The sequence below is a fragment of the Pelobates fuscus genome, chromosome 1 (assembly GCF_036172605.1).
Source record: "Pelobates fuscus isolate aPelFus1 chromosome 1, aPelFus1.pri, whole genome shotgun sequence".
In the NCBI taxonomy this organism is placed as follows: domain Eukaryota; kingdom Metazoa; phylum Chordata; class Amphibia; order Anura; family Pelobatidae; genus Pelobates; species Pelobates fuscus.
In genome coordinates this window covers 304,280,978-304,303,383 of record NC_086317.1, presented here as the reverse complement: position 1 = coordinate 304,303,383, position 22,406 = coordinate 304,280,978, and the positions used below count along the sequence as shown (strand labels likewise).

Genomic DNA, 22,406 nt, shown 5'->3' with positions numbered 1-22,406 from the left:
TCTATGGACACTGCCAGAGTGGGGGTCCCTGTGGTCCTTTGTTTCCATATCAAGTCAATATTCCGTCTGGTGTTTTTTGGAACAGTTGCCTACCTTGAATAAAACCGACTTGATCGGCATGTATAAGCGAGGTCAACAGTGGGTTCAACCTGTCCGCTTGAATCTTTGCCAAGATCTTCAAATCATGGTTATGGGCCTATAGTTTTCTGGTAGGAGTGGGTCCTTTCCTGGTTTGGGCAACAATACGATAGTAGCCAAAGACATATCGAGATCCAGCCGTCCTCCTTGACGCAGATGTTCGAAGAGTCGAACCAACTGAGGTACAAGCTCGTCTCTAAAGGTTTTGTAATACGTGGCGTCAAAGCCATCTGGCCCCGGTGCTTTATTACCTTTCAGATGAGAGATAGCCTTGTCAACTTCTTCCTCCGTGATCTCAGCCGCCAACACGCCTGCTGCCTCTCCGCTCAGTTTGGGCATCCCTAGGTTATCCAAATATCGTAAAATCCATTCGTCCTCCCTCTCCTCATGAGGACTACCATCAGGTGTGTGATTGTACAACTTCTTATAAAAGTCTTCAAAGACCTCGGCTATCTCGGCGGGTGTCGATTTCGTTGTGCCATCAGGATGCCTGATAGCTGTAATGTGGGTCCTGTCCTGCCTAGGTCGGAGAGTTCTAGCCAGGAGGGTGTCCATTTTATTGGCACGTCCATAGTACGTCCGCTTGGATCACACCATGGATCTGGCAGTGTCATCCAGTAACAGTGTACGAATGTCTCTCCGTACCGCATCCAGTTGCCTGTATGTTCTCTCGTCCGGCGCTGTCTGATGTTTCTGTCCGAGGGTTCTCAATTGTCCCAGGAAGGTCTCCAGTTTCTGATGTTTCATCTTCTTCCTTCTGGTGGCTAGTTTAATCAGGTTCCCTCTCGTGACGACTTTGTAAGCCGCCCATAGCGTGCCCGCATGGATTTCAGGGGTGGCGTTCAATTCAAAGTATTCAGTGATCCCTTTTCGGATCTGTTCTCTTATCTCTTTGTCCCATAACAAGGACGCGTTCAGCTTCCAAGTCCATGGTGAAGACACGCACAGGTTGCCTAGTGTGATAGATACATCCGCGTGATCGGACCACGAAATGTTACCCACTGTGGACACCGCGATTCTAGACATGCCCGATGCATTAGCTAGAAAAAGGTTGATTCTTGAGTACGTGCCATGGGGAGCTGAGTAGAACGAGTATGCCTTATCCCCTGGGTGGTGAGCCCGCCATATGTCCACCAATCCCGTATCAGCAATGAAATCCTTGAGCAAAGTATCCTGACCGCCCCTGCCCTGGGACCTAGGGATATCAGTGCGTGAGCTCCTGTCAGCAGCCGGGAACGGGGTAGCATTAAAATTGCCTCCCAAGTACACTAGGCCATGGGGGAGTGCCGAGAGTTTGTCTCGGAGCGTGGTCCAGAAACCAGGCTCCGGTAAATTTGGTGCATATATGTTTATCAGGTGGATTACGTGCGAATACAAGGAACCCAAAACGATAACGAAGCGTCCCTCCGGGTCTGCCTCATGTGAACTCACATTTAGCGGACAGCTGTGCCAAATGAGGATCGCCACCTCATTGCGTTTGCGATGGGACCTGGCTTCATATGAACCTGCGAAGGCATGATCCCTCAACCGGAACTGGGCCTGTTTAGGTAAGTGGGTTTCCTGAACAAAAGCTACATCGGATTTCATCCTTTTTAATTCTTTGAACATTAGTCGGCGCTTCAGTGGCGCGTTAAGACCCTTTACATTCAAGGAGGGGCCCCTAATCGCCATCCTGAGGTACTGTAGCTCCTACCATATTTACCCTTTCCGTAATCCTTTCGGTCACTGTCAAGTCTCCAAGCGCATCCCACCGCCGAACCCCCACCCCCTCCAAACCCCCCACAGGAAAAAGATGAAAAAAATAGAGAAATGAAAGACAGCATCAGGACTCAGTCCATCGCTAAGCGTCTCTGGTCTTACCAAATGCCAGAGTGTTTTGGGAACGTGCTCCCACATTCCAGCCACGATCAACGTTGGGAGGAACAATGGGTCATCGAGCTCCCATACCTAGACGCCTCCCTACTGCTACATCAGCCTCAGATTTGCCCACCCTCCTTGTGGTGGATTGAAGGAACCATCTGACCCATCAGTGACCTTGCCCAATTGACACGGAGCAGAGTGCCCCTTCTGGGGAAGGGGGGGGGGGCGAGGGTCGGCCGAGACCTGAATTTTTAAAGGCCTATATCACTGGAACTCGGCTGGTATAAGTGTACTATGTGAATATCGTGTGAGTCCCCACCTCCTCGCGTCCCCCCGATATAATCTAGGTATACAAGGGGAAAATCAAAGAGAAACAACATATCGAAGGGGACGTAAAAGCTAGATAAACCATTATTTACAATAAGGGCCTGGCACGGTACCCCGAGTTGCAGTAGCATAATTCCTAGCGACATCAATACAATAGTGAAGTACAACATATCAGCATATCAGAATTGCCCACAGTACCTTGTGCCCCTCGGTTTCTAGAGATAGGAGGAAGTAAACCTAAACCATTGCACAAACCTGCCCATAAATGGATATAAACATCAGACCCCCATCGGCATGAGATACCCTATGAGATCACGGGATCCCCATAGCAAAGAGGGTATACATACTACACCACTGCGTTGGAATCGTGGACAAAGCTTTATCCAAATGTGCCTGGGCCAATCATGGACACAGTGCGAGCAACTGGTGCACTGAGTCGGGGTACAGATCCCGGGAACACATCCATGCAGCCCAATGGGGTATGTACACCATCGCCCCAGTCCCCAGGGCCCCGGGCCGGGCGTGAGTGGTACCGGATGCGAAAACTATGTACAATGTTTAATTTCTGATTGACTACCCTCCCCATCCAACAGATCGCTCTTTGTGTTTTTGGTGAGTTAAACTATAATACAAAGACGGGCAGGTTAGTTATTCCGCATCTCGCCCCTAAAATAGGGCTTTGACACCCTAGAGCACTACGGAGAGCCTATGTATGTTTTTGTTGTTTTTTGCATTTTATAATATCATTATGTTTCTTTTGTTTTTAATTTTGTAATATATTATTTTTCTGCGGTTGTTTGATTTTCCCCTTTTCCTTTTTTAACCATCCAAAGCTTTAAATCACATATCAATAGTGGGCAGATCGGATAATATTTCTCCTTATCTCCTTTTTTCTTTATTTTTATTTCTTTCTTTTTTTTTTTTTGGGTTGTTGTTTGGGTTTTATGTTATGGTTATCTTACTATTGGGGGGGGGGGGGGGGGTGGGGCACGTAGCGAATCGCTACCACACTTTTTACCAATGCCCTCATAAGAAAAACCATGAGATCCCATATGTCAATTACAGCATGCACGTATCCATGTATCGGGGGCCCGCTCCCCACCCGCCCCACCAGGAAAAAAGGGGGGGGAGGGAAGGTGGGGTGCAGACCCCCTTCCCCATAACCCGCACCCGGCTCCCCACACACAACCACTGGGCAACATCAGCGACAGAGTCCATACATAGCCCGAAGCTGCTACATTCCCACAACAGCATCAGTGGCAGCTCCTGGGAGGTAGGGCCATCCCATGTTAGCGTCTCAAGCCTTAATGTATTGAAAAAGAAATATTGAAGCAATCGTCCCCATCAAGGTCGTCGGCCTCCATACAAAAAGGCAGAACATAAGGGACAGGAAGTCAAATAAAATCAAATAAAATAATATAATATAAGAGGGGTTAAACTGGGGTTCTTTGTTTGTTTTTCTTTTTTTTCCTTTCACTTCTTCTTTTTTTTTTTTTAAACGAAAATCACCGCTCAAATAAGGCCAGGTTCCCCCAATCCCCAGTTCCCCAATCCCCAATTGGTCTTGCCCGCCCCATGTAACAGAACACACAAAAAAATTACCCAGTGCGGGAACACCTTCCTCGCTCCATGATGGCGCACTCCAGCGTGGCGCACTCATGGGCATAAATCGCCAAAACCAGGGCCCCCCCCCCAAACACAAAGGCGGAACCCCCCCCCCCCCATTGAAAAAGGAAAAAAAAAACCTGGAGGGAGGCCAGAGGATACGATACCAACAGGACTTCAACGGCGGCTTTGTGGGCCCACTTCGCGCCATTCTGCTCGCAGGTGTGGAAACTCTCCTGGGTACATCGCTACGGTCGGCAGGTCTGGAGGCGGCTGGATCCCGAGACCCTGGAAGAAGCGCTTCGGGTCCCCACCAGGTATTAGAATATGTGCTCTCCCATATCGGAACACCATAAATTTGAAGGGGAAGCCCCAGGCATATTTAAGGCCTGCTCCCCTCAGCGCCCCTGTAATCGGCCGCCAGTCCCTCCGCCACTGTAATGTCGAAGGGGCCAGGTCTTGATAGAGGGAGATTGCATTTCCATCATGCCGAATCGGTCCCTCCCGACCCCTCTTTATCAGGGCCTCCTTGGTGCGGAAATAGAGGAAGTTAATGACAACGTCCCTCGGGGTATTTGCCTCGGCCCGCTGCGCTCGCATCACCCGATGTGCTCTCTCCATTTGCCATTGCTCCTCCGGGATGTGCGGAAGGAGAGGCCGAAAGATGGAGAGCAAGAGCTCTTGGAGGTCTTCTTCAGGCCCCTCAGGCAATCCCCTCAGGTGGAGGTTGTTCCTCCGAGACCGGTTGGCCAGGTCTTCTAAGGCCAGATCCATGTCCACGATATGGGTCGTCATCCGGTTTACCCTGTCCACCGCCTCATTATGGGCCTGTGTGGTGGTTTCCATGCGGTCCTTGAGCTTAGCCGTGCGCTCGCCCAGGGTGCCAATGTCAGCCTGCAGTACGGCAGGTGATTTCGCTATTTCACTAGCGAGTTACGCCTTAACTTCGGCGAGTTTAGAGAGCACTGCCTCTTGGTCCGTGGAGGAGGCCCCCTTGTCAGCGCTAGGAGAGGCGTGTGGGGATCCTCCGTCGCCATCTTGGCTCCCGACCCTGCCATGCCGCTGTGCCGCGAGGAGATCGAGCACGGAGCCTCCGGACTCCGTGGCCCTCTTGGGCTGTTTTTTAGGGAGTCTCTTCTCCATGGTAAGGGGGTCCAAGGGGTAGAATATTTGACAAAAAAGGCAGTTTTTGTTAGCTTGAAGGTGCCTTTAGGATGGAGCTCTAGTGAGACACGTCTAGTCTCATCGACGGTCAGACCACGCCCTTTGTAAACATTTTGTTTGGATCTTATGCTGAATTACATGTGGAAGGGTTCATTTCACTTTGGAGGTTTACTAACTAGGGCTTTGTTTTTTTTTTGTTTTTTTTTTTTTTTTTTAAAGAGAAAGCAAGCTGTTTAGAAAGTGTTGACATACTTGAAATGCAACCAGCTTTACAGACATGTGTCTGTCCTATATGTTCCCTCTTGGTCAGTACATTTTTTCTTTTCACTTTTATCTCTTTCCATATATTTTTGTGTTTTTTCTTTGTAACTATTTTAATATATTTGAATGGTAATAAAAAAGGTGATAACCTTTATAACCACCATGATGTCACTTCCATTTTGAGTGCAAGGATAATATACGTAAGTGTTGGGGGGATTAAAGGATTTTCTTCTATGATGCACCTTGGAGACAACTATTTGGGACCGTAAGTACTTTGCACATCTGCTTGTATAACTGCATTATTAAATGACACCAGTTCCCAAGAGGATGACAACACACTTCCTTCTAGCGATACGAATTCATACCTGAATAGGTACTGAGAAAGGCTGTAAGCGGTCAGCTGACACTCCTAACCAATCACAGCCACCCATTGCTTCACAGGCTAATGCTTCCTTATTAGCCTGAGTAGCAGAGGGGGATTTGCTGCTGCAAACTCTTGTATATCAATAAAATATTCAAAATGGTTTAACACTGAATGGAAGGATGGTGCCAGGGAAGACACTTCAATGAGATGAAGCACCGTTAAAGGGACACAGTAAATATAGTGTCCCTTTAACGGTGTTGTGTTTCTATAATATACTATATAAAGAATGGGCACTATCTCCTTTCTCTGTTTTGTCATGGCATCCAACCATGCAGTGTATGTAGCAGTAGAACTGAAAGGTGAGTACCATAAAAAATAATCAGTCCATCAATCAGTCAGATTGCAAAAAGAGATGGGGTGGAAGGGTGCTGCAGTGTTTACTTGCGTCATGTAAGGGAAATTCATTAAAGTAAACGACGAGTGGATGTGTTCATGTTGAGGTTAGCTTGAGTTATTTTAAGCCTCATTTGCCCATCCCTATTTTCATTCATAGATTTCCTCTTACAGTATTATTCATATATCTATTCCCTTCCCCCATGACTACCCACCAGCTATCACTCATTCATCGGTGTATCCATTTAACGCTTTCTGACGTCCACTGTCCCAGCTATGACGAACGACTCACCTGCTTTAAAAGGATTTTGTTTTAATAAACTAAGAACGTTCGCCCATGATTCCTTTTTTAAGAACTGCAGAACAATTAACAACTTATAAAGGAATAATAATTATTAAAAAAGATTGGTTTTATAGCCAGGTCTATATGCTGCAAGTAAGGTCTGGAAAGAAGATAAGAACATCTTCCCACTGACTGGAACCGGCAAGATCTGTCTTTCTATCCTGATGTCCCCAGGTAAGAGCATGGCTTTTAACGTCTCATGAACAAGGCGTGACCATGTGGTTGTTATATGAATGGATACTGATGATGTTATACCTAGAGTAACATTATATTCTTTTTATTTTTTTACCTATTTTTTTTTTTTAATCAAAGATGATATTTGATTATTGACCCAGATATGTTGATTTAAAAGACAGCATAATCATATTTTAGTTATATTTTATTATATTAGAATTTATGTGCCTTCCTGATAATTGCTGAATAAAGCATTCTGGAATTAAAAGGCCAAAGACAATTTCAGTTACTGCCCACCCCACTCTTCCCAAGTTACCTCCAGATATCACTGGGTCAGTTCTAGCCAGTTATTTAAACATAGCTTAACACTATAGCAGCCTCTACATCTGTTTCAGAATATCCTTATTTAATAAATCATGCACAAAATGTAAATGTATTACTGTTATAACAGTAATCAGATAATCAATTACACTAAAGGTCATTGGGAAATATTTGCTGTATATGCTTATTTATTGTTCAATTTCCTCCTTTTGACAGAAAGGGAAGCAGAATGCAGTGTGCCTGGGAGTGAAGGCTGTCTACTTGTATGAGTAAGAGGATTGGAGAAGAGCAGGGATATCATCAGGAGCCTTGTGTGCCTGTGTGTGTACAGAACAGATGCAGATTGGGGCAGAGAGTGCCTGTGTGTACAGTGTATGGTTTCTCCTCGATCATTGGAAGGATGCTGAGTTAAAGAATCTGCTGATCTAAGAACAGACCTAGGAACATGTGAGTAGTGCATTTCAATACTCATGTTATATTATACCAATATCTTAGCATCAAAGCATATTAGTGATTTTTTTTTTTTAAATCTCTGCAATTGAATTTTAACATCCAAAGTTTTAACGTATTAATATGTGTTGAATAGCTGCTCATAGCAGTGCATTGGGAAGACTATGCACACAGCTGGTTAGTTGCTGTATATCTGTGAATTTTTAACTCCCTAGTTGTGCAATTACAGCTGGAGCCCCTTCCTTGATAAATTGCTGTGTAATGTTTTACCAATTCCTCCGGCTCTGAAAGGGTTAAAGGTCAGAGAGTCCAGAAGATCTTAAAGCAGGATTATTGAATTGGATGGCTTCTGATAGAAAGTGATCACCCCTTTTTAGCAATGACAAGAGACACCTGATCTATGTCCCCAGAGATCCGTTCAGCTCTTAAAGAGTTCTATGGAAATGGTTTTAAGAAGTGATGAATTCAGTTCCAAGAAGAAGGCTAGGCAGCATGTTCAAGCAAATGACCCTACCTGTGATCAAATAGGAAATATAAATTCGTTGTACTGTGTGATGTGACTGGACCAGTCCCAGTAAGATGCCCTGTTGAAGACACACTTGTACGAGCTTATATTTACAGGTGGACGACTTGTTGATTTTTGAGTCACTGCATGTGGATACAGTTGTGCCTTGGCTTTATTGTCCCAGAGACTGCATGTAAGATTGAACGTTCTAAGGAGTTATTCCGTTATAAAAATGGATACATTAATACATTGCCTATATTATACATCCACAGATCCCCTCATGAAATAATCAGATCCAGCTATCGGAGAAGATGGGTTTCCACGTGGAGGGACTGATAGCTATAATCATATTCTATTTAGCAATTCTTTTCGTGGGTATCTGGGCTGCGTGGAGAACGAAAAACTCGCGTGGTGATGGAGACCCCAGGGAAGGGATTATTGTGGGGGGCAGAGACATAGGGCTGCTTGTGGGTGCGTTTACAATGACAGGTGAGTGTAATCTTGCAGAACCTAGACTGATTCCCTGTACTTTGAATGTAAATAACGAAAAAATAAAAAAAAACTAATGTTCTCCCGGTGTTGTGACAAGTTTACTGCTTCTTTGTGGCCGGTGGGGATTTATGTTGTAATTTTATTTTTTATAGCCTCAGCAAGCCTGTGTGCCTGACAGTGACAATATAATAATGCAAAAAATAAAAAGTCAGAGCAAATGTAATATTTCAGGGCTAGGTAAAAAAAAAAAAAGCATAAGGAAAACGATAAAGATTTGTATTAATGCGATTATGACAAATATTTGCTACTTTCTCAGAAGCCTGTGTTTCTTAAAGGCACATATTGTTTGGCAAATGGTCCCTAAAATGGTGGAAATGTCAGTTTATGTTAGTTAACGATATAAGAAAAGCTGGTTTGTCAGTTTAGTATTTATTACTGTAGATTATTTAGTAACCAGTTTATAAACATTTCTTGTTACTTGAAGCCACATATAGTACATGATTTAAATATTATAGATTTTTTAAACACTTCTTAAATTCTTTAAATATTATTAACTTTTAAATTAATTTCACTTTTTTTAATCTATTGTTGATTTTATTTTTTTATTTTTGAGATGTAAATAAATATTTAGACACCAGGCCATATAAACAAATAATATTTTTGGAGCAAAACATGTGATTAACAGAAAACTCAATTTAATAAAATTTCTCTTTAAATACTTGCTTGCAGCCCATAATTCCCACAATATTTCGCATGGAATATGCTGTGTGTGAGACATATAACAAATATCTAACATTGAGCAGACGTGTATTCACATCTGAATACTGAATATTATCATATAACTCTGTCACGTTGTCTGAAGTCTGTTACTCTGTAGAATCGCACCGGATTTGGAGCTTTCCTTTCAATGGAGTGAAGCTCCCTAGTCATCAATCGTTATCGGTTTTCTACGGAAATGTAAAGAAATGCCAGTTGCATATTTTAGGCCAAAAGACTCCAAATGGGATATGTCTCCACTTCCCAGTTTCTTAAATTACCTCAACATTACATTTCAACATTAAACATACAGATGCACTCTTTAATTGTTTTAAATAAAAGTGCCCCTACTATAGTAACTGAAAATACAGGTTCCCTTTTTAAAGATGTGTTCTAAATGATGATATCTCTATAACTGGTTGCATTCACATTGCTAATATCAGCACCGTGACTGGTGATTAGCTCTGCTATTTGAAATGGGATTTATTGTGATGCCAAGATTTCTCACATGTCATTTCCAATTACAATATTTTTTTTAGCAACATGGGTTGGCGGTGGGTACATTAACGGAACGGCAGAAGCTGTGTTTGTTTCAGACTACGGCCTCGCATGGGCACAGGCACCCATTGGCTACGCCATCAGTCTGGTTGTAGGTAAGCCAAAATCTAATTATCAGTATCAATATTTGTCTCAGTTAATACAAGTCATGGCTATTCTCAAATCAATTACTAGTGAAGGAATACAAATATACTGGAGATGGGAAGGCTAATGTATGGCTAATTTAATAACTGTAAATCTTTAGTCTCAGCTGCTATGAACAGCAGCACTTACTTAAATAAGCCTTTCAAACCTCCTAGGAAGTGTCCTGTTTTATATTAAGCTTAATAGTTCATTAAAATAAATAACATAATGGGAAGGCTTAATAGAACGTAATAGTAATTAAAACATGATTTACGTTAAAACTAAGGAATGCTTAATATGGCTAATGGAAATTAGGCTATTTACCTGCACTAAATTAGTTTATTCAAACATTTGGATATAACATCTTACAGCTCCGGAGTAAAAAACATATAATCTAGATTGAGAAAATATTAATAGAAATATAATGGGTTTATTATTGAAAACCATATTAACTCTCTCCAAGATATTTGCAGAAGAATGACAACCAGAATCAAGGTCACTGGGATGGTCTTGAACGTAATATGTAAATATATAATTTATGTCGGTATGCAAAAAAAGCAAATTTTCAATGAAATAAAAATATATATTTTTGAGTCTTGTGTAAGGTCAGGACAATTTTCAATAAATGACATGTGATGTGTAATGTTTTCCAGTTTTATCCTCTCATCCTAATGTATGGCACCATCCTCTCTATACAAAATATTTCTTCCACAAATGCTATAACCATCTAATGTATGTTATATTTCCCCCAAAGTAATTACCATCCATCATATTGTTGCCCTCCTACTGCAGCATTTCCAATCTTTTCACATCATGTGTTGTCCCATAGCCTTACATGACGTCACATTGTCTTGCATATGCTGCCAAAGGCTCCATATTTATTCATGTTTTCCCATATCATATTACCTCCAACATTGACCCCATAGGTTGCAGCTAGAGACACACACTAAAAGAGAGGCATAGTAACAGTGAAAGATACACAGAAAGGAAAAAAAGTATTTGATCCCCTGCTGATTTTTTACGTTTGCCCACTGACAAAGAAATGATCAGTCTATAATTTTAATGGTAGGCGTATTTAAACAGGGAGAGACAGAATAACTAAAAAAAAATCCAGAAAAACGCATGTCAAAAAAGTTATAAATTGATTTGCATGTCAATGAGTGAAATAAGTATTTGACCCTTTCAACTTAGTACTTGGTGGCTAAATCCTTGTTGACAATCACAGAGGTCAGACCTTTTTTTGTAGTTGTCCACCAGGTTTGCACACATCTCAGGAGGGATCTTTTTGTCCCACTCCTCTTTGCAAATCCTCTTCAAGTCATTAAGGTTTCGAGGCTGAGCTTAATGTGCTTCTTCTTGAGTCACTCGTTTGTTGCCTTCGCTGTGTGTTTTGGGTCATTGTCATGCTGGAATACCCATCCACAACCCATTTGCAATGCCCTGTCTGAGGGAAGGAGGTTCTCACCCAAGATTTGATGGTACATGTCCCTTTGATGCGGTGCAGTTGTCCTGTCCTCTTAACAGAAAAACACCCCACAAAAGCATGTTTCCATCTCCATGTTTGACGGTGGGGATGGTGTTTTTGGGGTCACTGGCAGCATTTCTCCTCCTCCAAACATGGCGAGTTGAGTTGATGCCAAAGAGCTCGATGTTGGTCTCATCTGACCACAACACTTTCACCCAGTTCTCCTCTGAATCATTCAGATGTTCATAGGCAAACTTCAAACGGGCCTGTACATGTGCTTTTTTGAGCAGGGGGACCTTGCGGGCACTGCAAGATTTCAGTCCTTCACAGCGTAGTGTGTTACAAATTGTTTTCTTGGTGACTATGGTCCCAGCTGCCTTGTGATCATTAACAAGATCCTACAGTGTAGTTCTGGGCTGATTCCTCACAGTTCTCATGATCATTGAAACTCCATGAGGTGAGATCTTGCATGGAGCACCAGACCAAGGGAGACGGACATTTATTTTGTGTTTCTTCCATTTGCAAATAATCACACCATCTGTTGTCCCCTGCTCACCAAGCTGCTTGGCAATGATCATGTAGCCCATTCCAGCCTTGTGTAGGTCTACAATCTTGTCCCTGACATCCTTGGACAGCTCTTTGGTCTTGACCATGGTGGAGGGTTTGGAATCTGATTGATTGCTTCTGTGGACAGGTGTCTTTTATACAGGTAACGACCTGAGGTTAGGAGCACTCCCTTTAAGAGAGTGCTCCTAATCTCAGCTCATTACCAGTATAAAAGACACCTGGGAGAAAGAAATCTTGCTGATTGATAGGGGATCAAATACTTATTTCACTCATTGACATTCAAATCAATTTATAACTTTTTTGACATGCGTTTTTCTGGATTTTTTAATTTTTTTTTTTTTTTGTCTCTCACTGTTAATACACCTACTATTAAAATTATAGACTAATCATTTCTTTGTCAGTAGGTAAACGTTTAAAATCAACAAATCAGTCATTGTATGTACATTCACCTATCTCTCTATGTCTGCAAATGCCTGCACGCATATGTTACCAAATTCCCTCACATTTGTTATATTGTTCTAGTATGGTTCCATATTGCCATATTCATTTTGCCAAATGGCCTCATTATGCTTTTATGTAACCCCCACACTGCAATTTAAATGTTTATATATTGCTCTTACATTTACTTTATATATATTATTATGTTTTATTAATGTCTGCAAATCATGCAGTTCTATAGAATATAACAGGATTACAGACAAACTAACGTTTTACATGCATTACATTAAAGTTAACCATAACATGGGCAGGTAATACTACTATATAAGGATAATGGTCTCTGCTCTTACAGGAATACAATGTAAATGTTGTGATATTGCCTCCCACCATATATTCATGCTGCCTACCCAGATTGTCACTCCATATGTTGTCAAACTACCCCCACATTACCCCTCCTTATCTTGTCATATTGCAGTTCACATTGCCACTCCCTGCATTGTTATTTGTAGTACACGTTGCCCGCCCATTTGTTGCTATGTTAATATGTTGCTCCCCCAATGTTGTCATATTACTCCCATTTTACCTCACTCATGTTGCTATAGTATCACCAAGTGATGTCTCATTGCTCCAATATCACAGTGAGAGACACATGAAGAGAGAATCATGTATATGCACAAGGAGACACAGTTAGACACACAGACAAAGACACAGTCACTGGGGAAGATACACATACACTCATACACAGTTAGATATACACACAAAAGGACAAAGAGGTGCAGAACTTTGAGCAGGATCTCTGGGAATTACTCAGGACCTTAACACACAGAGAGACACATTTACTTTCCATCATGTTTGGTCTGTATCTGTGATGACTGAATCTTGCTATGTTATGCCACAACACCTGCTGCTGTATGCAAATTAGGTGCCACATTTATTAAATGGGCCTAGTTTGCAAACAAAATTGGTGGCACTCCATCAACTGGTGTAAAGCACAATGTAGGAAAAAGTGCTGACTATCTCTAAAAAATACATATTTTGCAAACATTCTTCTGCAATAGTGTTGTGGATCAAACCAAGTGTTTGTTTTATCTGAGTATCTGCTCCTTTCCAAATTGCTAAAGTAAATGTGTTCACGCTCTGAAGTAAATCACACTGAGACACAGGTATCAGGTTAATGAAAAACTTCGGAATGTTTACTCAGGGGCGGCAAGCCCCTTATAAAGGCAAAAATACATCATATGCAAAAAATGTAGATAACAGAAAGAATACATCTTTAATTGGTTAGGTATTAAGTGTCTTATCCAATGCACCGATTTTACTCCGGATGTAGGCGCCATCTTGTTACACGAGGTAGTTATCGGTGGGAGGGGTGCTCTGGCAGCCATTTTGAGTAGATATTGATTACAGGTATACACAGTAAATAGACATTTTACTAACGTTAATTTCTATCCATAACAATAGCATCACACATGACATGCACAATGTTGGGCATGAATGTGTATAATTAACCCTCTTAAATGCATGTATATAGGGATCAAGTAGAGATTGTAGCCGTATTAGTCCAGTGATGTAGATGTAAAAAACAGATAAAATGTGTATCTTGTAATACCTTTTTTATTGGACTAACAGGATTTTTTAATGTCTATGTTCTATCAAACCTGTGTCTTATCTGCACTCATGTCGCTTTAACCCCTGTGTCACAACTCAATTTTGAATTCTATGTGTCGTCTTGCTCAGAAATGCTTCAGACTTGAGAAAGGGAGGTTCTCCCGAAAGCTTGTCTTTAAAAAATGCTGTTAGTCCAGTAAAAAAAGGTATTACAAGATACGCATTTTATTTGTTTTTTTTTTGCATGTATATAGTGAAATATGTAACAAAAAGAATAATGCAAGATAATGCAATCAATCGTTGTAGCATTGTCAGGAATTATGTATCATCTAATGTGAGAATTTTATACTTGTTTATGAAAAAGAATATTTCCACCTGCTTTCCTTTTTTAAATTTTTTAAAGAGTGAATACATTACTGTGACTTATATCAGTTAATGCTTTTACTGTAGTTTTATTGTGTTGTATTCTTTTTCCATTATACAATGTACCACAATACCATAGATATTGCAGATCATCTTCGTTGTAAATAATATTGGGTCACCACTTTGTTTAGCTTCATTTGCTCTTGGCAATCCTAAAGGGGCACTCAGCATGGAACAACAACTGAAAAACTCTAATATATTACACGGAAAGCAATTATTTTAACCCATTAGAATAGCAGTAGAAAATAAAGTTTGTGTTTATCCAACTGTTCTCTAACCACTTACTAGCAACATGTTTACATATGGTTTAATTTGCTTATTATTACGACATGAAATATATCTCAATGGAGCATCTTGCATTTTCCTCCACTCCAATGCTGAATGTTGCCTAACTGAGAAACACATTTATTATCTAGAGCACTCATCAGTCCCTTCCATGCAGAAGGATCGTAAATTACATCAAACCTCTCTTGGCTGCACAACAGAGTGGTGCCTGGACAAAAATGTGTGTGGCTCTTGAACAGCCACACTGAGTAGAAGGATGTAGTGAGGGCTCTAGGCAATTAATAGAAATTAATGCAGGATATAAAAGGTTACACCATAGTTTGTAAACCATGCAAGCTATCTTAATGCGCATTAGCTGTCAAGTAATCCATTTTGATTTGTCATATGAAAGGTGCAGAGAAAGGCAGCCTGCATTTTGGATTTGCATTGTACTTTTGGGTGGGATCAGTCTGATATGTAATTTTTGTTTTACTAGACACCAAATCATTTTAAAATGCAGAATTCACATTTTCACATCTCCGGATGCACATTTGTAATGCTTAAAGTAGAACTAGAGGCACTTTATAATAAAATTATTCCTATATTTAAAAAAAAAAATCAAAAAAATCAAAGGTACATTTAAATAAGCCCAGTACACTTTTCTGCTTTATATTTTTAACATCACATCTCTGTGTTTTCTCTTTTACCTATGTAGTCGTGTATTTTTTAAAGTAGACTCTATAATTTCACAATATTTAATATGACTATGAATAACATCCCACAAAAAAAGAAAACAAACATAAATAGCATTACCTGGAACATAAAAAAAGCATTCTTGATAAAGAAACTTTGCTTGTTTTAAGGCATCGGGAACATTCAGAATTGAGCATTACTTTTGTGAGTTCCTCAGTATTAACATAGATACGATTTCTTTGAAGCCTCTCTTACCTTCATAAAATACATGTTCTAAGTAATGAGGCAATCATATTGTACAACGGGTTAGTATTTTCCTAAAGGGTTCACTTTTCCTCCTTTGGTCATAATTGTGGGAGAAAGAAGACCAAAATTAGCAAATATCTTCCTGTTGTCTACCTGTGTCATGTATACTGTGACATTGTTTTTAGGGATATTTTTCCACCTGTCTCTTTCTGGTATGTAGGTGCACCCTCTGCTTTATGGTGCCCTAGGGATCTGTTTTAGATACCTTTTCCCTGTATGCCTTTAAGAGTAGAGGCATTATTACCCACCCCTAGGTATCTGTGGGTAGTACAGGAAATATCTATATACAACCAAGATAAATGGGATTATTCTCTTCCCAGGAGTACTTGTAGGTTAATATATATATATATTTTTATTTTTGCATTATTTGTTAATGTACAGCTATATAGGTTTGTATGGGCACTCTCTGCACCTTGGTGCATCAAGGGTGTCATAGGGACTTCTTTAGGTATGTTGATATTCCCCCGTATACCCTCTATAGTAGTGGGATTATTTCCCTCTCATTGGTATCTGTAGGTAAAAATAGCTTACCTTCGTATTAACTGTAAATTTATATTCCCCATTGTTTTTTCTCTTCTTTAGTTCAGTGAGTGGTCAGGAGGGTAAAACCAGTTGGGGCTTTAGTCATGTTATCTAAAATTTAAGATTCTAAGTCTTCTGCTTTAAGATTTCGCCTCCTTTAAATTAACCCACGGCCACCTCCATTTACCACTCACACTTGTCAGTCGACACTTTACTCACCTATTCTTGTCCATAAGCATATAAATCATATATATGGAACGGGGGGAGGCTGCACTCACCTGAACATGCATAAATGGGGTGCTGCTGGGGGCCAAATTATACAATACACAAGATCCAGCACACTCACCTATCCACTAAACAGTGACTTTAACACCTAATCTAGGCAAAAATAATGGGCGTTTAGTTACATTATATGATCATACATTGCATAAGCCTGCCACAACGTTAATGTACCCCATCTTTGGCAGGTCCTACTCTAACAGCCTAATGTCTGCTCTTATGAGATTAACCCACTTACTTGGGGAAAAAATTCCATCTGGGGCTCTCTGCAGTACAAGGCTAAATAGGGCCCTGGGATGAGGCACCTGTGACAGGGAGGGGTGCAGAATCAAGGAGCTGGCTAGACTCTCAAATATATATATATATATATATATATATATATATATATATATATATATATATATATATATATATATATATATATATATATATATATATATATGAAACAGGGGGGGTTGGCTGCACTCACCTGAACATGCATAAATGGGGTGCTGCTGGGGGCCAAATTATACAATACACAAGATCCAGCGCACTCACCTATCCAACAAACAGCAAATTCAATGCTGACAGATTTTATTCGTTTTTTTTTTGTTTTTTTTTAAACACCTAATCTAGGCAAAAATAATGGGTGTTTAGTTACATTATATGATCATACATTGCATAAGCCTGACTTCATATAATCATATATGTCTGTTTCTTTTATTTTTTAGTTTAATATAACGTTAATAAAGTTTTTTCGATATTTTTGTTTTCTGCAGTTTATTTAGCTGTATAGATTTATCCATCTTAATAGTTTTATTTACACTGTTAGATTTTACTGTGACGTGTATAATTTTTCTATTGAAAATTTTAAAATTAAAATGTACAAGTAAAAATTAAAAAACATTGTTACTTGTTGGAAGGGGTGCCATGACCAACCCACCAATGTGTGTATGTTGTACAATGTCCAAATGCACCTGTTTCAGTAGTAGCCAATACCTAGTAATATTTTTTTTTAATGAAATATATTGTCAGTATAAGCAGGGCTCTAACACTGCTAGTGACACTGCAAGCATGGAGAGTCCATGGCAGGGTTGAATATCTACTAGCAGGTACTGAAGTTTCACACACCTATGGCTAGTGGCAAGTGAAGAGCCCTAAGTATCAGTTTTGTTTGTGCTTGTACCATCAGTATACATTGTTTATTGATCTGTATGTTTTTATTTGGTTTTTTAGCTGAATACAATTTTTCAACTTACTATAAAACAGACATTTTCCTGCTTTCACTGTTTTATTGTTGCAATTTGTTTTCCAGGTGGGTTATTCTTTGCCAAGCCTATGCGATCAAAAGGCTATGTAACCATGTTGGATCCATTCCAGCAGGTATATGGAAAAAGAATGGGAGGATTGCTATTTATACCTGCCCTTATGGGAGAGATGTTTTGGGCAGGTGCAATATTGTCTGCTTTAGGTAAGGTGCATATTATTTATTTTTAATAAAAAAAAAAAAAAAAAAATATATATATATATATATATATATATATATATATTTAAATCAAGTTCCTTTGGCATTAATTAACATATATGTAATTCCCCCATGAAGTCATCTAGACATGGTTAGTTAAAGGGACACTCAGACCGCTAAAGCATGTTAACTTGCTGAAATTGTTGGTGTGAAGAGAGTGTCCTCTTTTTTTCATTTTGCACAAAGTGCAGATTTCAAAGTGACGCTTTTATAAATTAACCTGATTAGACCCATGGCTGTTAATTCCTAGATTTTACTAGTAACATGACGTAAAGTCATGATTTTATTAAAGACACGGAGGCGAGTATTATGCATATCTCTTTCTTTATTTCCTCAGCAGCAAAGATAGAGGAATATAAATATTATCAAAAATGAAAGAAAAAACTGTACAGGCATAACGAGTAGCCAATCACATAACAGAGGAAGTAGCTATATAAGTCCTGTGTCTCCCACAATCCCCCTCTTTCTTGCGCAACCGAAGACCAGGTAAGATAAACGATGTCCCACTTGATCCAAACAGGAAACGGGAAACAAAACGAGAACTTCAAGCTAGAAAAGATAGAAAAATATGGTAATTTCCAAACTCAAACTGTAGACTTACCAAACATAAACGTGAGGGATCTACCTGAAACATGATTCTGAAATAGAATATATACATGATTAGAAATCAATATAAAACTGTCAAATCATCTAAGCATGATAAAAACTACATAGTACAAAAACATGAACTCAATACAGACCCAATTGCCCACGTACTTGTATTGCATCGAAGCATCTCCAATCCCAAATCCACACCGGGAGGGTGGGAGGGAATAATACTCGCCTCCGTGTCTTTAATAAAATCATGACTTTACGTCATGTTACTAGTAAAATCTAGGAATTTTATTAAAGACACGGAGGCTCCTATTATGCAAGTTTAAAGCTGTGCTATCACCTGAGATGCGACGTGTTCAATTGGTCTGAAATAGAAGTCTCTGAAGGTCGACTCTCGGGACCAGTCCGCTGCGCGCATGATGTCCTCCAGGCGGCAACCAACTGTGGATGCCTTCGAAGCCATAGCACCCCTTACAGAATGAGGCGTAAAGACAGATGTGTCTATACCCGCTAGGGATAAAAGCCAACGAATCCAACGCGCCAGCGTCGGAGTCGATACTGGGCGATGAGGAGCCTTAAACGAAATGAATAGGGGATGGCGTTCAGATGAGCGCACCGTACGTGTAGCCTCTAGATAGGCCTTCAAACAATCCACCGGGCAGAGCGCCGGACACAACGGGAATCTAGGATATACGAAGGATTTGGACGCCGACTTAGTTCTCCTAGATATGGTGAAAGTAACGCCATCCGGCGTAAACACAAAGGCACCCCAGTCAAGAGCCCTAACATCGGAGACTCTCTTACAAGAGACCAGGCAAAACAGCATAACCATCTTGGAGGATAGTTGTTTAAGAGTCAAGTCCTGGTTAGGGTACCAATCCGACAGGAATCGCAACACAATGTTGACGTCCCAAAATGTCGAAAACCGCGACCTAGGCGGACGGACGAAACGAATACCCTTGAGAAGACGGCATACAAAAGGATGTTTGCCGATGGGTACACCTTCTAAACCACCATGACCGGCCGATATGGCCGATCGAAAAACGTTGATAGTCCTGTACGCCTTGCCTGAGTCGAACAGGGCTGTAAGAAACCCCAGGATCAAATGGAGAGGGGCAGATATGGGATCCACTGCCCGTTCCATGCACCAATCAGACCAAGACTTCCATGCAGCTCGGTAAGCTGATCGTGTGCCCGGAGCCCAGGCGTTATCGAGGAGCAAGAGAGTCGACTGTGGAACGTCAGGGACAAGCCAGCGTCCCCTGAAAGGAACCATGCTACTAGGGGCAACTGGTGCTGGAGCACCAATTCGTGCGAGTTCCCATCCGGATCCAGAAGGAGGTCCTGGAAGTTCGGCAACAGACGAGGGAAGTCTATGGACAACTCCATCAAACGAGGGAACCACGGACGTGATCTCCACAGAGGGGTGATCAGGGTCAGACAACAGTTGTGACGAACCAGCTTTGAGATCGTACGAGCGATCATGTTGAATGGGGGAAAGGCATACAGGTGGCCTGGAGGCCATTCTTGAAGAAAGGCATCTGTCGCCACTGCCGCCGGGTCCGGTCTCCAACTGTAGAACCTCGGCAACTGAGTGTTCAGTCGAGATGCGAACAGGTCCATCTCGAACCGACCCCACAGCCTGTTTAAGCTTTGGAAGACCGAGGCGTGCAAATGCCAGTCTCCCGAGTCTCTCAAATGTCTGGAGTTCCAATCCGCACCTGAATTGTCCAGACCCGGAATATGTTCCGCCGTCACCGAGACGTTGTTTAGGAGGCAGAATTGCCAAAAGTCCTTCGCCAGCAGAGCCAACATTTTGGACTTGGTTCCGCCCAAGTGATTTATGTATCGGACTGCCGATACGTTGTCCAATTTGAGGAGAACACAACAGTTCGCCTTTCCAGGGGTAAGGCTGCGAATCGCAAAGGCCCCCGCCAGGAGTTCCAGGCAGTTGATGTGTAACGACTTCTCTGCGTCGGACCATCTGCCCCCCGTGGAAATGTCGCCACAACGAGCCCCCCAGCCGTGCAAGCTGGCATCTGATTCTATGACCACGTCCGGAATGGAACCGAAAATTGCTTTTCCGTTCCAGGCTTCCATGTGTGCCAACCACCATACCAGCTCGTCTCTGGACTCCTCGTCCAGACAAAGTCGGGATTCGTACGATCGACCCGAACGTAGGTGTGACCCCTTGAGCCGCTGGAGAGCTCGGTAATGTAAGGGGCCTGGGAATATCGCCTGAATGGAGGAGGCCAGCAGGCCGATTATCCTCGCCAACTGCCGGACTGATAAGTCCGGAGCGCGAAGAGCTCGACGGAGCTCCTTCTGGATGGCTTTTATCTTGGATTCTGGCAAGTACAGGAACTGCCGTACGGAGTCCACCTGGAACCCCAAAAACTCCATAGACTGGGCGGGTGTCAGGACCGACTTGTCCCAGTTTATCAGAGAACCTAGGTTCTGTAAGAGGTTGATCGTCCAATCTAAATGCAACTTCAGGCATTCCAACGACTGGGACATGATTAGGATGTCGTCCAGGTAAATAATTAGTCGAACCCCTCGGGTACGGAGGAACGACACCACCGGCTTCATAACCTTGGTGAAACACCAGGGGGCCGAGGAGAGGCCGAACGGAAGGCATGTAAAACGCCAACGCCGTCCGTGCCAGGTGAAGTGCAAGTAGTCCCTGGATTCTATCGCTATTGGAACCGTGAAATACGCATCCTTCAGGTCCAATTTGGCCATCCAATCCGACTGTCTCAGAAGGTCTCTGAGACAATGGATGCCTTCCATCTGGAAATGTTGGTAGCGTAGGAAGGCGTTGAGAGGGCGAAGGTTTATCACTGGGCGGACACCGCCCCCTTTCTTGGGTACAAGGAAGAGATTGCTCGTAAAGCCTGGAGTGGCGAACGGCAATTCTTCGATGGCGCCCTTTGAGAACATCTCCGCGACTTCCGCGGAGATCATCGCGTCCTGCTCCTGTGGGAGGGACAATTCCCTGGGGGTATACGTTTGGACAGGTAGGGAAACAAAATCTAGTTGGTAACCCTGTACGCATTGCAGAACCCAAGCATCTGAGGTAATAACTGCCCACCTTGGGTAAACTAAGGCTAGCCTCCCCGCCACCCGAACCTGATCGAGAAGGGAAGAAGGGGTACTCACCATAAGGGCGTCTGCCCGACGACCCACCACGGGGGTATCTAGAGCCCCACGATCTCCCTCTAGCCGGGAAGAAAGGAGGCGTTTTCGGGTCCTGGAACCCTCGAGAGGGGAAAAAGGAACCTCTGTTGGCACGGAATGAGCCTCGGAAACCACGGCCGGGAGGACGGTTCCTGCTACGCCCGGCCCCACCGAAAACCTTGGGTGCGAAGACGCGCTTCATATTAGCTTGCGCCTTGTCAATAGCCGTAAAGGTTTTTACATAGGACCCCATGTCCTTCACAAAGGATGTGCCGAACAACATCCCCTCATCGGCTGAGTCAGGTTCAGCTACGGTCATAGCAGCCAGCTTAGGGTCTATCTTCAAAAGAATAGCCTTGCGTCTCTCGGAAGACATAGCTGTGTTGGCATTCCCCACAAGGCAAATAGCTCGCTGGACCCACCCGATGGCCACATCCATATCGAGAACTGAGTCGCCATTACGGGCTGCCTCAAGGAGCTCGTACAGCTTAGACAGGGGGCCCAGCGTATCCAGAATTTTATCCTGGCACCCTTTCAGGGAGTGATCAAGACCCTTTTTGGGCTTCCACCCAGACTTATTAAGAAATTGGGCAATTTGAGGGTCCACGTCAGGGGTCTTACAGGCAGCGCCAGGGAGGGAAGGTCGTGGGCATTCGGCACGCAATTTATTGCGACCTTCCTTTGTCAGAGGCGTGCGAATCCTCTTAGCCACATACTGGGCGATATGGTCCG

At 42.3% G+C, this 22,406-nt stretch overlaps 1 protein-coding gene across 1 annotated transcript in view; it reads left to right on the top strand.

Annotated features, from left to right (window-relative positions):
- Window positions 1–6,514: 6,514 nt before the first annotated feature.
- The window catches only part of SLC5A7 (solute carrier family 5 member 7), a 37,402-nt gene continuing 21,510 nt past the window's right edge, over window positions 6,515–22,406 (top strand). The window contains exons 1-5 of the mRNA XM_063444624.1: window positions 6,515–6,629; window positions 7,167–7,397; window positions 8,178–8,394; window positions 9,693–9,806; window positions 17,694–17,849. Coding sequence (XP_063300694.1) covers window positions 8,217–8,394; window positions 9,693–9,806; window positions 17,694–17,849 — 448 coding nt within the window. The 5' untranslated portion in view covers window positions 6,515–6,629; window positions 7,167–7,397; window positions 8,178–8,216. The remainder of the gene's footprint in view (window positions 6,630–7,166; window positions 7,398–8,177; window positions 8,395–9,692; window positions 9,807–17,693; window positions 17,850–22,406) is intronic.